This window comes from Pleuronectes platessa, chromosome 7, assembly GCF_947347685.1.
Source record: "Pleuronectes platessa chromosome 7, fPlePla1.1, whole genome shotgun sequence".
In the NCBI taxonomy this organism is placed as follows: Eukaryota; Metazoa; Chordata; class Actinopteri; order Pleuronectiformes; family Pleuronectidae; genus Pleuronectes; species Pleuronectes platessa.
Genome location: NC_070632.1, coordinates 15739357 through 15757028, shown reverse-complemented (window position 1 = coordinate 15757028; position 17672 = coordinate 15739357). Strand labels below are relative to the sequence as shown.

Here is a 17672-nt window from a genome sequence, read left to right as displayed (position 1 = left end):
TACAACAACCAGGTGACCAGAGTTCACACAAGTGAACGGTGAGTACAGAGTTTAGGATCTAACTTGTTATATAGATGTGTACTAATACCTTTTATGAATAATCTGATGGAGTATTATTCAATTTGATAATAACCAGGCAGTCTCTACAAACACACTGTTTTTTTTTATTAGGGTGCAGACATCCATTTAATATATTAGAAACCCAACATGTGAAAAAAGGCTACATTGAACTTTACTTCAAAAGGGTATTATTATTCAGGACTAATATTTATACACATGTAATATACATTTCTATGCTCCATTGCAGGAGAGGAAATGACAATGAAAAACTATGAAAATAATATATTTATCAATGGCAATCAATAAAACCATTCATTGCATAATAGGCTTTGACAGAACAGCAATTTTCTAAATCATTGTGCAATGACCTTTGACCTTCAGCTATGGGTATCGTCTCCCTCCACTTAACTGAGTGAGACGGTGCTGCTCTGAAGTCGTCGAGGACGAGCGAGGCCTCGCAGATCTTGTATTGCTTCGCGGAGAGTAAAGTGCTGCGGTCGACTGACCTAAGAGCATGGAGTGTGTCTGTGGTCACAAAAATAAAAAAATGTATATGGGGAGGTGCATAGGTGGAGAGGTAGGTGGGTTCAAACACTTGCATGTGGAAACAAAACAACCCAACAGAGCTTCATGGACTTCCCCCGTGTCGTCATGACGATGCCGAGTGTAAAGAGTCTGTAACGTGTTTCAGAGTCTAAAAGAACACGCCGACACCTTCACTGCCTGACGACACGCTAGATCTGGACTGTGAGTGGGGTAAATGTGTGAGTGTGTGAGTGTGTTCACAAAAAAATACTAAGTGGGAGCTTTAAGGCCCAAGCTGCCTTGTGCGCTCAGTGGAATGTGCATTGAGGAAGTATGTGATGCACGCATAGGAATGTGTGTGCACATTCGGGTTCCCATGATGCACAGTTGTAGTACATGTTGTGTTTTGTGTGTGTTCCACCGGCCGTGGGCATTTCGGCCGTCGTCAAGTCTCATGCTGCTCCTGCTGGAGCCTTTGTGCCGTCGGTCTTGACAAAAGGCCGCTAAGGCACCGAAGCTGCTCCAGCTGTTCACAGAGAGGCATCACAATCCAAGTCAAGTCTTGGTTGCTCGTATACGTAAGGACATTCTGCTACTTCTCTTCCCCCCTCTCGCTCTTTGGCACTGAGGAGGAATGTGTGAGAGGAGGGAGGGAGGGATGGAGGGATGGATGGAAGGGGAAGGAGGGGGTTCCCTGCTCTTCATGTGTCTCTCTCTCTCTCTCGCTCTTCTCTTGGACACTCTCCCCACATCTATTTGGAAAGTTTGCTGATGACTCGAATCAGTGCTCCATTTTCATCTTTAAGACGCTGGTTGTCTGCTCTCAGGTCCACCAGAACCTGGAGGGGAAAATTCACATCACAACAAAATCCAAAATAGAAAACCAGATTCTAAATTATTAGCTTGTTTTCGAATCGAAGACTATACATCATAGTTCTTCACAGCAGAGTTTTGACAGGGGACAAGACAAACTGTGGTGTTAACTGGAAATATATTATCACTTTGACCCCATTCAGACATGGTAATAACATCTGTCCTGAGTTATTTGATCACAAGTAGAAAGCTCTAAGTTCAGATCTGAAGGCAACCAAAACTGCGTCCTGAGATCTGCTCACTCAGACCTCATCGGGAGCTGGTCTGGGACTCATGTGGCCACAATCTTTTCACTGTGTGAACACAAATGCGTCCTGCACCACATATGAAGAACCAACTACTCAGCTGACATCGACTACGAATCAAAGATACTATTAAGCTCCTCAGGGACCATACGTTGATTGATTTGTAGCCAGAACACTGATCACCACATAATTGAGTTCTATTTTTTTCAAATGGTTAAAATCTTATTCCTTAGCCAAGCTGTGCACAGTGCCTTGATTCACCCAGCTCCTCCTGACTCCACTCTCTCTCTCTAGCTGACAGAAAGACACAGACAAACAAATAAACGCATCTCCATGACTTCAGGACTTTCCATTGAATAACATTGATTTCCTGGAGACGTACTCTGACCTTAACCATAACCACTACTTGCCTAACCTGAACCCTTACTCTAACCTTAACCCAACCATAACCTAACCTTAAAACATGTCTTCACCTTAAAATTGACTGAGGACTTTCTTTTAAAGCCCTTAGAGAAGACGAGTCCCCATAATAAAACTGTAAACACATCGAGTCCCCCACAACATGAGTAATACCTGGACCCGCCCACACAGATAACGGAAAAATCTGCAAACTCAGACTGGGTCAAAACACCATTTGGTATTTGCTGACGTACGTGGGAAGTGAGATCAGATCACAAGTGCTCACAGGAGACGCCTCCAGGAAGCATTTTAATGTCAGGTGTGACCAGACGAACTTGGGCCTGTCCACTTATGATCAGATCTCTCAGGGTGGATGTGAATAACATGTCTGAACGGGCCTTTTCTCCTGTTAAGCCTTTATCAGTGTACCAGTAGGCTCAATTCAAAGAACCTGCCCTCCTAGAGGTAATTATTATTATCAATGCTCTAAATTATACCTGTAACTGCACCACAAACAAATAATAAATTCATAACATTTTTTAATATAAATGTTGACATATTTAAGAGGAAGCAGGGACCTTAATGATTTCATTTTTTACCCATGAAGCTCCTTCTATAGGGCATCAAGAATGTGGATGTAAGAAGCTGAACTGATAGTCCGACTCTGACATGTGGTACATCTACCAAAACTGGACGGTTTATTACCTAGAATAAGTGTGAAACAAGTCATGTGTCAAAATCCTTAATAAAGTCTGAATAAAACCAAAGGTTTGTAATGGAGAACTAACAATAACAGGACAGAAATACTTTCTGTTGACACAATGAATGTTACAGTAGAGAGTACACTATGCATAACAGCTCTCTCTGCAGTGTGCTTCCTCCATGATGCCGAACCGCACACGCTAAAGCCAAGCTAATCAAGCAGGAGCATGCAAGGTGTCTGGGGCCATGATGAAAACTGGTCGTGAATATACATCTCCTCACCTTTAACTCCTCCTCCAGCTCTGCCATTCGCCGCTCCAACATCCTCCGGTCCTGATGCCGGGAAACGTGAGGGGGGAGTGGGTGAGGGGTGGGGCAGACGGAAGTGGCAAAGAGGAGGTGGAGGAGGAAGGGGGGGGGGGGGGGGGGGGGGGACCAGAAAAGTTGAGTGAATACTGGTGAGAAAGTGGTTTCGAGTGGCTTCAACAGACAGCAGGGGTGGCAGTAGTGAGGGCAGACGAAGCCACGGAAAACAACAAAATGGAACAACATCGGTAGGGAAGTGTTACCTTTCTCTCCAGATCCAGCATGGCTGAGCAGTCAGTGAGGCGCTCCTGTCTCTGTTGGACGCAAAACAAACAAGCAATATTATTATCATCGCTACAACTATAAAGATCAATAGAGGGGCTGTGTGCAAAAAGACATCAACATAATCATTTATGGAAATAATTTATGGATTTTGATGAAAATACAAATCTGGCACATTAGGGGAAGAGATTTCTATGAGTGTGTGAAATTTATTGCAGCTGGACTGTATTTAGGCGAACTGTTGGGGGAGGTCTGGCTCTACTGATTCTAATTTAAGTGCGACTATGCCTCTTCCGCTTATCTACCACTGTGTCCACAAATACAGGATGATGGTTAAACACTAACAGTAAGTACTTATTAAGTTAGTCAAATATCAGATACACTGTATTATTTCTTTGCTAACTTTAACCACTGGTCCTAGCAGAACACATGGTCCTGTAGAGGAAAAATCCCTGAGCCTGGTGTGTGAATTTAAAAAAAATATTAATAAAAGGTTTTAATTTACAGGAATAAAAAGGTAATTTCTTCTTTCTGAAAATACAAAGTCTTTCTTTTAACTGTCTTGCGTCAGCCGCTTTAGATCATCTGCAGGTGATCTGACCGGGAACGAAGCGACAGGCAGGAAACAAAAAACATGGCTGTGTTCACAAAACTCTATATAAGGAATTATACTAAAAAGAACCAACTGGACACAGGTCATCCCTTCATCCTGCAGCTGTCTAAATCTGCCTCCTGCACACAGCATCGTGGTTGTTGGCTTTCAGATGTGCAACACTGATTGTATTCTACTTTTCATGATGCATCGTTTGGGTTCTAAACAGGGAATCATTATCAGTAGACAACACACATAAATAAAAAATACTGAACACTCTATATAGTGAATAGTTTAATGTAATGAGGTTTATCTCATTCTGAGGGTCGAGGTTTCTACTCTCTTACTTTGGGACAAAAAACCTATATGAAGTCTATAAATTACCTCCTTTAATATTGCATAACTGAACTGGATGGATCAGTAATGTCAGTTACTTGCTTAGGTTTACAAATAGTGGCGTAAAAAATCCACCACATGCTTATGATCATACCAGATCATGTAAGGCAAAACCCCCGAGTGTGTGTTGATGAGAGCACAGGTGCATCTTCAAAAACAGTGAACATGATAAAGACAGTAGAGTTTGTGTAGATCGCCTGATAAGCGATCGCCAGATGAACTGAAAGTGGACAAAAAAGAAAATGACGACTGTGACGGAGCCTGTTGATTCCTGGTTTTACCACTTTGAAACTCTTCCGATTACTACGACAACGCAGCGTGTCCGTGTCGTCACCTGTGTAGCCTTTTCCAGGTCCAACCTAGTCTGACTGATAACCCTCTGAGTGTCCTGCAGCTGAGATTGGAGCTGGGTGTTTTCTCTGGAGACGTCCTCGAACATCTGACACACACAGAAACACACACGCAAACACACACAGCAGTAAATAACTGGCACATGTAAGAGAAACACCTTCAGTGACTTCATTATCTGCCCTGTCTGCTGACCTTTTTGAAATCCTTGCTCTCAGGTTCTCCTCCCTGGGTGCGGTCATTACTGGATGCAACCGACCTGCGTGGACGAGGAGAGCAGAGTTCAGACATACAGCTACTATCATCGACACTGTGCTGACAGAATGAAAGAGGCGATGGTAAATCAGTTAGGTCAAAGTCTAGAGTCATACCTCGAACTCAAGTGTTGGTCTGTCTGTAAACAGAAGGGAAAAAAATGATGGCTTGAGTGTTACAGTCACCACAAACACACACACAAACAATTATAGGTAATTTCTAATGATTTAACATAGGCATACATTAATTTTCCTGGAGACTTACCCCGACCTTTACCACTGACCCCAAATCAGCTTTTCCCCCCAATTGGAGACACAATTACAGTTTGTCTTTTTGTATGTGTCCTTCTAAGGAGATTGCATTGACTTCCATTCAATGTGGACAGCCATCCAAAACCTTATCCCTTAACTTAACCGAAAACAATTCATGCCTAACCCTAACCTAACCATAATTCACATCTTATAATAAGTCTTAACCAGGACCTCAGAAATTAAGTTTAAGGTCCCCATGAGGTCTACTGGTCCGGACATATTATGTTACACTTATGCTGAAAAAAGATCCTGAGGAGGTCACTAAACCACTACACAAAAATAAGTACACGTAAATACATGTACACCAATGCACACAGACAGACATATATATATATATATACCTGTGGATCCAGCCCACTGCCTGAGAACTCTTCCTCTCCACTGGGATCATTGTCATCACTCTGCAGGCGACACAGAGACAGTCATAGTTACAAGTTTCATGACTGCTGACTTAGTCTTTCCTTGTTAGCAGTAGTCTGTTCTCCATCCTGCATCAGTTTATATTGATTGATTGATTGAATATTTTATTTAGACCTCGGAAAACACATTGAGGGATAAGACCCTCATTTTCAATGGTGCCGAGGGTACAATAAAGAGTTGATACATAGAAGAGTTAATACATTGAATAAATAAGAATGAAATAAATATGCATATATATATATATACAGTAATACAAGGTATAAAACAATTCGTCAGTATAAAATAATATGGCCAAGTCAACTAGTAGTTACAATCAATGCAGGAGAAGTCAGCTGTACATGAGACCAGACTTGAGAACTCCGTCAATGAGACAAATGAGGACAACTTTAAAGATTTTTGGACCTCATTCCAAATGTATGGTGCTTTAAAACAGAAGGCTGTCTTCCCCAAGTATATAGATATAAAAGATGTTGTGTGTGTGTTTACCTCCCCGGTCCTCTGGGCCTTCCTTCTGGCCCGAACTTGTCTCCTCTCCCTGCGCTCCCTGGCCCATCGCATAGTCTCACTCTCCCCTGCGTTGGCTTCAACATCTGGAACAAAGCCAGACAAGCAGTCGTAAAAACTCCAAAATGAATATCTCAACAAACTTTCAGGTTCCACATTAAGTTAGGAACATGGGAAGACGTGGTACATACCTCTCCTGTCGGAAGCCTGAGGCCGCGGAGTGCCAGCGGGTTGCGTGAGGCCCAGCAGGTCCGACTTCTGCAGGCTGGCAATACGAGACCTCCAGCTCACTTCCTGTAAACACAATATCCCCCGCTATGTAATGTCACATGACGTTATATAAGCGCAGCCAACATGGGACTATAACTAAAATAAGGCCCTCACCCCTTCCTCTCCCTTCTTTGCTTTTGCTTCCTTCTCTTTCTCTTCCTCCTCCTTCTTCTTTTCTCTCCCTTTGTTGTCGGCCTGGTTGGTTTGGCTGGTTTTCATCGTCTTCTCCGCTTCCTGCAGATCTGTCAGCGTCACCCCCTACATATGAAAGACAGATAACTCTGTGTTACTAGGTGACCACCTCCTCATCTTTCTCTCACAAGCGGGAGTTTGTACCTGAGTCGAGCGGCGGGACTGGCGTGCGTGTCTGGAGCGAGCCTTCCTCTGAGCCTCCGCTTCTTCATCCCGCACCGGAGTCAGATAAGATCTACACAGGTCAAATCAAACTTTAAGCCACAAAGCAGCACAACCAGGCCCACAATCTAAAAACATCAACCCCACAAAAAGACAACAGCTGAGACTCACTTGCGCCTCTGCTTGGTCTCCTGCTCGCCCGTGGTCATGCTCTGAGAGATGGAGGTGGTGATGGCCGACTGATCCTTCTTCTCGGCCTGTTCCTGAGGAAGTCTACAGGAGAGAGATAAGAGCTGGCTGTCAGATCTTTTAGGTAAGTGGGAAAAAATTTCCAGACAAACTTGAACGCAGTGAAGAGACGAAAACCAATTTACCTCTGCGCCAAGACACTATTAAGACGGCTGAGTCCAGAGGAGCTTGTTCCTGTGCTCGCTGAGGTCAAGGTGGGGTCATCCAGTCTCTTTCCATAAGATGAGCTGGAAACAACACGAAACCCGTTGGAAACAAAAACATTTCATTCACAACAACAACACGTTCACATACACACAATTAGTATTTGCTGCTGGGAGGGGGGGGGGGGGGGGACTGTAAAAAGCTGTGATGGCAAAAACAAGCATGCAAAACAAATACAAGACGAGCTGTGGGCAGCGTGACTGACCTGTGAAGCAAATAAGGAGTGGAACTAGTGAGATCATTTCCTGTTTGACTATGAAGGCGTCGGGTGTAAGAGGAGCTACGGCTTAGCCAACTGAGAGAGAGAGAGACAGGTTGACAAGGGCACATACTGTAGGCAGCAGAAAGAAAATGATTCTGGTTTCACAAGGGAGCACAAGCCCACCTGTTGGAGTTGTCAGGGCTGCTGTCGGGAATGCTGAAGAGTCTCCGCGTGGGAATGGGCGGGACCCTGGCGAGCCTCGGCTCCTGACATCGAGGGGTGAGACCAGTTCATGAGTTACTTATGTGACCCGGTGAAAAATAGGTCTTTTTTGGTCTGTCACACTAGATTCATGCGTCATGCTGCGGTGGCCTGTACCTTGGGGTCAGCCTCGGAGCTGAGGCGGGGGCTGGATGCGGAGCGGGTCATGCCCAGGACCGTCGCTGGAGGTCTGCTGGGGTCCGGGCCGGAGTCAGCTAGTCCGGCCGTGCCAAGAGTCACGGAGCTGCCGGCTTTCCTCAGAGAGGTTCTCCAGGAGACCGGGGCCTCAGTGGTTGTGGGTTTGCTTGGCTCCTGCTACACAGCCGGTAAAAGTCACCTCTGTTATTCAATCGCATCACGCAGCTAAAAACAGACATTTGATGTTGTTTGGAAAATGTCTCTCCATGTGACCTTTTTCACTTGGCTTGTAGCAGTGCTCGTTGACATGGAGGTAGGGAGCAGGCTGGTGGTGTTGCGTTTGTTGTTCAAGTTGTTTATGATCTCTCTGTTTTTCGCTTTTTCTGCAAAGAATCAAATGTCAGCATTCAGCAAATTCCCTTCAGAATCATAAAACTTTGGTCTGATAAAGCTCTAATCGTTCTTAAACACACTGCTCTCTAAGATAGTGATCAGGATCAACGACACAGATTTCTGTTAAAGTGGAAACAGCTGCCGCAGCGTCTCTCACCCGACTCAGCATCGCTCTCCGATTCGCTCTCCTCCTCCGAGCTGGAGCTGCTGGAGGCTTTGGCCTGGCTCTGAGGCTGACCCTGTCCCACATGGCCTTCCTCCTCCTCATCCTCGGCCGGGCTGCTCTGCAGGGCAGGGGGTGGGTGCTTCTCCCGCTCATGGAGACAGATTTTCTCCTTGCTGCTCATACGAGAGATAGAAGTCCTGCAGGGGCGGGGCCAAGGTGGGGGGTGGAACACAGGTGGCATGCAGGGAGCTGATCAGTGAGGGCACTCGTTCCACATGCAGCCAATTAGAGCAAGCATGCACCAATCAACACACCAGTGGGCTGTGATGTCACTCGTAGAGCTGCTGTTACATCACTTCACACAACAGGTTTCGACTAAATCACTTGTTTTGGATCTTTTCTTCAAATGTGGGGATGGAAACCTGACACAAGCCCATGGATCAAACAGCAGCACAGCACCCACACAGACAGCAACAATTACTGTGTCCCAATTCCATAATACTTATAGTGTTTCTGTGTTTGTTCCAGTTTGTAGACACGAAATCAGAGGTGCATTATGGGAATATAGTGAATCTTGAACTGGCCTTAAACAAGTTAATGTTATTATTTGAGATTGTGTGTAACAAATTTGGGAAACAAATTATCTGGGTATACTGGCCATAGTGGCTATTATTTCAAATTATGGAGCAGGACGGCTTTATACCACCGCCATTTTTGTCTGTGTTAGTTTAATAGCGGGGTTATACAAAAACTGCTAAATTGATTTCCATGAAATTTTATTGAAGGATAGGGAATGACCCAAGGTCTTCCCTTTCTTTATCACTGAAAGATAAGGTGTTTCGGGATATTTTCACAGATTTCCCAGGGAATCATTCATGGGTCTTAATGGAGCCATTTGTATTTAATTAGATATTTAATTTTGGATGAGGAAAAAAAAACATTCTTGTATCGTTAATTTAACCTTAATTATTGGGTCTAATAGAGAACAAAATATATTTAAAACATATGAAATCATATAATAGTAATAATATTTCTCTTTCATGACTTTATTTTTTAACTTTTATTGCTCTGCTTTATGACAGTAGAGATGCTCTTATACGATTATCTAACTCGCAAGTATTTATCTTTGCTTCATATCAGGAAGCCATGCTGATTTTGGCATGTATGTGGGATTTATCTTAAATATTCTTCATTTTTTCCTGTTGTCTGTACAGTTAGTTTTTAGTATGAAAATGGGACACAGTGTCAGTGTTACTGACCGCTACATCTATCCAGGTCAACGACAGTGGATAGAGGTATGGTGGTTCACAGGATAATTGCGACTGTTAACATCATGACTGCATGCACATTACTGGTACTGGGATTGCTGGGATTCAGCTGAGGTACAGCATAGCATGTGCCCACACACACACACACACATAAACACACGCACACACACACACACACACACCCCCAACACACTGGCACTGACCTGCGCGCACGACCTGGTACCATGGAGATTTGTGGGTTGGTCTCAATAACAGGAGTCTGTTTCTCTCTCTCAGTGCGTAACTGAAGAGGAATATAAACACACATAAACATGGAGAACGTTCACCGCTCTAACACTATCAATCATATCAGGTTTATCTAACGGAGGGAGATGTGTGTGAAGGCAGACTCACGGCGTTCTGTTTCTTCTGCAGCTCCTCCAGAGTGTCCACGAGCTTCTCATCTGCGACATCTAGAGGTGTTTGGCCCTACAAGGACATTCACAGCGGATTTATTAGTCGTGGCACAAGTAAAGGTTTCGATCACAGGCTTGATGCCAGGGAAGGGCTGTTTGTCTGCTGCTCACCACGTTGTTGACGGCACCCATATCACACATGTTGTCAGCGAGCAGGGTGCACACCTCCTCCTGCCCCCAGTGAGCGGCAGCATGCAGGGGCGTCCAGCTGTCGATGTCCGTGCTGTCCACGTCCACCGGGCACTGCAGCAGCACCCTGAGCCACGTGAGGAAGAGGGGGAAGAAAGGACGAGAGAAACACCAAACACGGGACAAGGATTAAGGTTATGAGTAAAAGATCCGACAGAAGCCAACAAGCCATCGTTGCCGACATGTGTCTGTGCTTGTTTGTGGACTGGTGCTCACTTCATGACTTCGATGTAGCCTTTGGCGGCAGCGACGTGCAGAGCGGTTGCCTTGGTGTTAGGGTGAGGTGTGAGAGTTCCTCCTCCTGCCAGCACTGCCATGGCGTCCTGGAGCATGATCCTCTCCTCTTCCTTCCGGGCCTGGTCCACGTCTATCTCTGTGACACACATATGAACACACCTCAGAGTTTGAATACTGAAAATCATTCGACTCTTAAAAGATACAGAAAAACTATTCAGCATATACATCCTCTGTGGTTTCAGTTGAACTCAAAGATATTAAATGTAAAATGATATAAAACATAAAGCAAATCTGATAATTCATTTAAAGAATCATGTGTAGGAAATTATGATTATATACTGCACATGATATAAAAAATATTTTGAAGATGATCATGCAGACTCGTCTCGATCATAAAATTCTCACATAAGCATTAGTTTTGTCATATATTGTTGTTTATATTTGTATTATTATTATGTTAGTAGTCCTATAACTGTGTCCCCTTTACCTGACAGTGGAACTATTCCTTACCTTGTTTTTTGATCTCAGCTTTAAGAAGTCTCTCCATGACGTCTTCTGTGGCCACGTCCAGAGGAAGCTCTCCTTCACTGTTCACCGCCCCGACGTGAGCCCCGTGCTCTATCAGGTACCTTCACGAGGAAAAACATCGAGTGAAGAGTTTAGAATGCAGCAAAAAAAAACAGAAATTAGTTTAAAACATACAGTGAGTCCATAAGATTGAGAAAAGTCAGAATAGTCAGTGAAAACTTTTCCAGGCTCCCAGAACCCACTCAAGATGAACACACACACACACACACACACACACACATAAGTTGACGTCACCGTTGTTCACCATCATAACAACAGTGACGTGTCAGTGGGTTCATGGTCAACACTCACTTGGTGATCTGAATGAAGCCGCAGGACGCTGCAGCGTGCAGAGGAGTCCAGCCCTCGTTGTCCCCTCTGTTGACTTCACTCCCGCTCTCCACCAGAAACTGCACCATCTCAGCATTTTCATCAATGCAGGCCTGCCAGAGGACACAAAGCCACGTGAGGGATCGCTCTACAAGTGTTTGCTGTTTATTATAAGAATCCCCACTGCACATGTTTAAAGACAGAAGCCAGGCTGCACACGTCAGTCAGTCCCTGGTCCAGTTACAGTTACAGTCAGGAGGGTCTTTGACCTCATTTGGTTTGTTGTGAAAGACAAAACTCAGAACACTTCCACAATTTACCAATGTCAACTACAGCACTGGCGGCTGAAACAATGACTACTGTGTCTACTTGTTATAATGACGTTCTGTTAAGTGGGCTGCTCAAGGCCCTCAAGTACTTTCAAAACAGTCATTTTGTGGCGTGAGTGAATAGCGAATCCATTTAGCTGCGTTTCCTGAGGCTGCTCCTGCAAAGAGCCCAACGTGATGCAAAACAAGTCCCAAGATAAATCCCATGAGAACCTCAAGGTCCTATATTATGAGATGCTGCTTTAATTTCAGCTATGATTTATGAGATAAAACACTCCTTGGAATAGATTGTAAGAGGTTGTTTCACTTATGTGGGCAAAACTAAGGGTTTGAGACATTTACAGTCTGCACAAGTAACTCATTCAAAACCAGATAATATAGCAAATGAAGTTGTGTATGTATTTTTTTCAATTTTAATTCAAGGTAATGCGCTCCTTTTTCCATTGTGAATTTTAGTATTTTGTGAAGGTTTATTAGTTTGTTTTTTCTATTCAATTTTATTTATATAGCTCCAAATATCTCAAGGCACTTTACATAGTAAGGTCTAGTCTAGAGCGTAGAGCGTAGAGAAACCGATTACTCACCAAATACTTACAATAAATAAAAAATATGATACAAAAGGTAAGGCCACTATACTGTATGTTTTGTTTGAAACTGTAGATGGAAATAACACAAAACAGGAAATGAGCAGCAAATCCTCACATCTGTGAAACTAAACTCACTTTTGTTTTTTAAATTGCCAAAAAATTATCAATATCAAAATAGCTGGTTACGTTGTTTACATTAACAAGGTAACAAGCTACTAACGACATTGAAGTTGAAAATCTTGTTTTATTAAGCATTGATAATCTATAAAATACACGGGGCTGTACTGTACTTTCAGCAAATTGATAATAATAAAGTGACAACAGGCTCACAGTTATTATAATAAAACATCTGAAGCAATGTTGCTTAGAAACAACATTCAAACCGTCACAAATGTGAATGTCATTGTGGCGCTCAAGAAGTCAGCAGATCACCAGAGTCAATTGGATTCACCCTTTCACAGCCATTCAACACTTAAGCTGCTTTAAGACGTGCACCGGACTCCGCACATCCTCCGTGTTTTCTCTGGAGGAGGAGCATGTGTGAACGCAAATGTCCCACTGAGACACGGACATTATCCACCTCACCTCCTGGTATAAGGTCGGTAGAAATCCAGGAGAAGTAGATGTGTGAACACAGCATTCAGTCTGGACTGAAATGGACCAACAGACCACCAGATGGACAGAACCATCCCTGCAGCCGTATGTCACTGACATGACTGAAAATACTGAAGAGGACATTACAATGCACAGCAACAGATCAAAACCAAATAGAAAACAGCCAATTGAGGATTAACAATACAAATAATGGTGTCTGTCACTGATATGCAAAGCAAAGGCTTAATCTGTGCTTGTGAGTGCAAGCTTACTATTTATTTTATTGGGGAATTCAGGCAGACTTTAATGTATCCTTATTTTCCTGCTTCGCTTCGAGTATTTCTTTTACATGCAACACTACCTTCACAACATGCAACAGGCGAATCCTGCTCAGAAGCAGAGTACACTCTCATACATAGCACACTTTCCTGAAGTGTATTCTTATTGCAGCTCCTGTGCAGGATGTCACGGCAGCAAGTGTCTGTACTTCACACAGAACCTTGTGCATCAGGCCGTCTTCAGCCACATAAGAGGCTTTGCTTTTGGGCTAAATCAACTTATCTCAAAGCCGCTACGAGGCTCCTCCCTCCTCCGTAATATGAGATAATTAGTCAGGGAGTGTGGTCGGAAAAAAACTAAACTAAAATATGGTCCTTGTAAGACCCTGATATGAGGCTCGTAGTACGGGGCCGGAGCCAAGTCAAAAGAAGGCTTCACTCTCATCGGGGGGGGGAGCCCCCCTATGAAACAAGTGGCCGCTTGGAGCTGAATGAATGAACAGAGGGCATTTCTTGCACCCCTGCACGTTTGAAGGGTGCACATACAGCCTCCCAGCAGACTCCTTCACTGGGTCATCAAGTGACTCATTGTGGAAGTGGCCTTTGACAACAGCAGCTCGCGCTGTTTGAGGAATGTTTTCCATTTCTTCATCCGAAATCCCTAAAGTCCCCTCCATTGGGGAATTGGCAAAGGGAAGGAGAAAGAGAGAGACAGCGAAGAGGAGAAGAAGAGGAAGAGGAGGAGGAGAAGGTGGAGGGGGAGGGGTCAAGGAGAGAGAGAGAGTGAGTGGCGGAGAAGGCAAATGGCTTTGGATGCAGGGGATGGAAAGTTTGCCGAGTGTGGGCCTATATTTAATACTGGTTGCCAGGCTACCGGCGAACAACAGGGGAGAGAGGGATGGAGGGCAGGAGAGAGGGATAGAGGGCAGGAGAGAGGGATGGAGGGATGGAGGGCAGGAGAGAGGGTTGGAGAGAGGGATGGAGGGCAGAAGAGAGGGACCACACTGGGTGACGCTCCAGCACGTGGATCGACCAGAAGAGGGTCCCACGTAACCCAACGTCCGGGGGAGAATGTGCTCATCTGACCTGGTCATGGGGGAAAGCGACTTCAACCCACACACACACAAACTCACTCACACACACACATACAGTTTGGCTGAAATTGAGAGGAAAGCACCTCAGATGACATCACCGCTAGACACACACAAACACACACACACACACAGGGGCCTGCTGAGCAACCCTTCAGCTCCAGTGGGCGGATATTATATATTTTTTTAAATAAAAGCACAACAACCATCTTTTTTGTTCATGTTGACAAGCGTGTGCTCGGATGCCAAAAGTGAAATGTCGTCAACAGTGAGTTCGGCCGCAGAGCGAAAGGGGCCGCGGCGTGTTTCTGACACACAGCATCATAAAAGCAGAGGAAACAGTGCATCACCGAGGGGCTCGTGTGACAGTGATGCTGTCCAGACTGCTCGGCTGTGTTATGACTTCAGTGGAGGGGAGGGAGGGAGCTGCATTAAGGCTGGAACATGCACTGGAGGAGGCAGTGCAGCCTATTTGGGGCATAAACTGCAATATCAAAAAAACTGAAGGTTAAAAGCACACGCAGCTGGCCTGTTGACGGCGGTGGTTTATAAATCAACAGACTCCCTACATGCTTCCTCTTTGAGAAATGTGTAAAACTTAGTGATCAGTTAAAAACCTCCCTGATTCCATGGATCAGATGTTTTAAACCGCCATGATTTAACTGATCAGATGTTAGACACCTCCCTGAATTCATTAATCAGATGTTAAAAAACCTCCCTGAATTAATAGATCACATATTTAAAACCTTCCTGAATTCACCGATCAGATGTTTATAACCTCCCTGAATTAATAGATCACATATTTAAAACCTTCCTGAATTCACCGATCAGATGTTAGACACCTCCCTGAATTAATAGAGCACATATTTAAAACCTTCCTGAATTCACGGATCAGAGGTTTATAACCTCCCTGAATTCCCTGATCGCATATTTTACACCTCGCTGGATTCCCTGGTGTTTGCAGAGCCCGGCAGAGCCTGTCTGTCACCGACCTGCCTGAGACTCAAAACGACTCCAGTTTGCTGCTGTGTCCCTGCTACGCTACAGAAAGAAGACAACTCCACAGAGCAGATCATCTAACCGACCAACAGGCTGTTCACCGGACTGAGCCTCCTCCACACAGGCCACAGACACCGCTGCTGCTGCTGTTGCTGCGAACTTTAAATAAAGTTTTATTTTATTTACTGCAGAGGCCGCTACGTTAAAAACAACTGAATCTTTAGACTAACGTAAACTGCGTTAACGCTTCTGAGGCTCATTAAACGGATAAAGCTCCGCCGCTAGTCAAGCGACGGTTAGCAGCAGCTCCGCGGTTAACTCTTGGGCTGGTTAGTTCGATGGTTGGCTGGTTAGTTAACTGATAATAATCGAACTAGTTGTTAGTAGCGGGAGTATTGTTTAACTTCCTACCTGATGCAGCGCTGTCAGCCCGTCGATGTTAGCGTGGTTGATGTCGGCTCCCTGCCGGAGCAGCGCCGCCACCTCCTCCTGGTCGCCGGCGGAGCAGGCGGCCATAAACACGGCTCCCTGCGCGAACCGGACTTTCGTGCGCCGCGTCCCGGAGCCGCTCGAGGTCTCCCGGGCCTCGGGTCCCGTCCGATCCGTGTCCGAGCCCAGCCATCGCTGCAGCTGATCCTGCCGACGCTGTTTGGCAGCTTCGGACCGGGAATGGTCAGTGGCCGCCATCTTCCCTGGTCTGTCCCGGACACATTCAGCTCATGGTACGAGGAGCAGAAGCGGAGTGGAGGGTTTGGATTGAGCCTCTCCTCCCCCAGACTGCGCCGCCTGGTGGACACTCTGTTGAACTGAAGCCGTGAACTTCAGGACGGACTTCTGACTGAGTGGCAGCCACATGCTGCCTTTAGGTGCTCCTCGGAAATGTGTCCACCAGATGAAAGCTCTTTCTTTTCTTCTCTTTCCTTGAATCTGGGTCACAAGCGACACACTCTACACAACAAATGAACAACCGATAACAACAAAGCAAATCAAACAGGAAGCAAATAAAAGAATGAACCTCAATACACCTAAATAAGACAAATAACCCTTCAACATGTAATTATACATATCATATTCATATAACATACGATTACAGTATTTACTCATAAAACTGAAATCATTTTTCAATATTTTATGGTACAATACATTTTAATAGATTTTTTTCATTTCTCTTAAAATTTAGGAGGGACATTGTCACATTATATTTATATGCAAATGACATATATCACATACTGTATATATTAAAGCAGCTGGTAATAGATATTGCAAATACCATTGATAAACTAAGCTACAAAGTTAATTAACAAAGTTGGACAAATCTAAATCCACACAACTCAAATTAAGAGTGCAGAATAAATACCTGTTTTATTACTTCATTCTACACATCATGTACCCATTTAGAATCCAAATACTTCATATTGTAAAGTCGTTTTTGAGTCGAAGGCAAAAAAAGGGCCGATAACAAAAAAGAATGAATAAAACAAATAATGGACATGTTGTTCATTAACACTCCAGAGGCAGATCAATGATATTTCCCTGACATCCCAAAAGGAATTGTTACGTAATGTGTTGTGCTTTAAAATCTCTGTGAATTAAAAATCCACGTCAACCACATAATATTTTGTCTTTGTGGCTGACCTGTTTATTTCCAGGAAATTTCTGTTTTTGCCAAAGACATATAAATAAACAGCTTTTACAACACAGAGCTGATGGGATGAGTTTTGTTATGATATGAGGGGAATCCCCTGGTGTATCTGTTCTGTTGACAGGACAGTATGACAACTGTTTACTGCTTTGTCTCTAATGAATCTAATCATGTCATTATGGCTCCAGGTTAAATCCATTAAGTTAATAGATTTGTTTGTGAGACAAGAACTTCTAGTGGCCTGGAGAAGAACATATGACATGACACAGGGGGGCGACAGATGGGGTCTAAAATTAGGCTAAATAAAAACTGAAATCTAAAACAGAAGAAATTGTTCTAACAGTTGTTTATAGGTTTGTAGAATATGCTCAACAATTTTTATTGGTTTTATCATCACAGCTCATAATTTTTAAACAAATAACTTTTTTGATTATGACAACAAAATAAAATACAGACTTGAGGCATATCTCATAGTTCCATTAATTACAACTTATACATTTTATTCGCCTGACTTGGTGATATTAAGACTCCACACTTGCTGCCTTGTTACCTTTGACCTATTTTACCTTTTCAGCTGCCGTCAAACCGTGAACCTTCATGAGAGCTGCATTATTTGTGCTTCGTCCTCACGTCAGCAGTGGATATTTGTCA

General features: G+C 44.1%; 1 protein-coding gene across 7 annotated transcripts; it reads right to left on the bottom strand.

Moving 5' to 3' along the window:
* Positions 1-144: 144 nt before the first annotated feature.
* On the bottom strand, positions 145-16203 carry zmp:0000001167 (protein phosphatase 1 regulatory subunit 12A). 7 transcript variants are annotated; one of them, XM_053426125.1, is made up of 25 exons: positions 15791-16188; positions 11484-11614; positions 11115-11233; positions 10584-10740; positions 10290-10434; positions 10117-10191; positions 9927-10006; positions 8447-8628; positions 8170-8279; positions 7876-8073; positions 7681-7763; positions 7501-7590; positions 7217-7318; positions 7014-7115; positions 6825-6915; positions 6603-6746; positions 6410-6512; positions 6201-6304; positions 5636-5695; positions 5100-5122; positions 4924-4987; positions 4715-4819; positions 3374-3424; positions 3087-3137; positions 145-1424 (listed from the first exon to the last, which is right to left on the bottom strand). In XM_053426125.1, exons 1-25 carry the CDS (start codon positions 16064-16066, stop codon positions 1338-1340), a joined length of 2733 nt encoding a protein of 910 aa, XP_053282100.1. In that variant the 5' UTR covers positions 16067-16188; the 3' UTR covers positions 145-1337. The 7 variants fall into 7 exon arrangements, with proteins under 7 accessions (XP_053282100.1, XP_053282099.1, XP_053282098.1 ...); XM_053426124.1 differs by having other exon boundaries at positions 7876-8070; positions 8447-8652; positions 15791-16187; XM_053426123.1 differs by having other exon boundaries at positions 8447-8652; positions 15791-16186.
* Positions 16204-17672: the final 1469 nt, after the last annotated feature.

What these genes read in the sequence shown, in the direction of transcription:
- zmp:0000001167 (XM_053426123.1), bottom strand. Translation starts at nt 16,066, where the DNA reads ATGGCGGCCACTGACCATTCCCGGTCCGAAGCTGCCAAACAGCGTCGG. An exon ending in GGCTGACAGCGCTGCATCAG is followed by an intron (nt 11,615 to 15,790) that starts GTAGGAAGTTAA and finishes GTCCTCTGGCAG; the next exon opens with GCCTGCATTGATGAAAATGC. An exon ending in AGTCCCGCCGCTCGACTCAG is followed by an intron (nt 6,747 to 6,824) that starts GTACAAACTCCC and finishes TTTCATATGTAG; the next exon opens with GGGGTGACGCTGACAGATCT.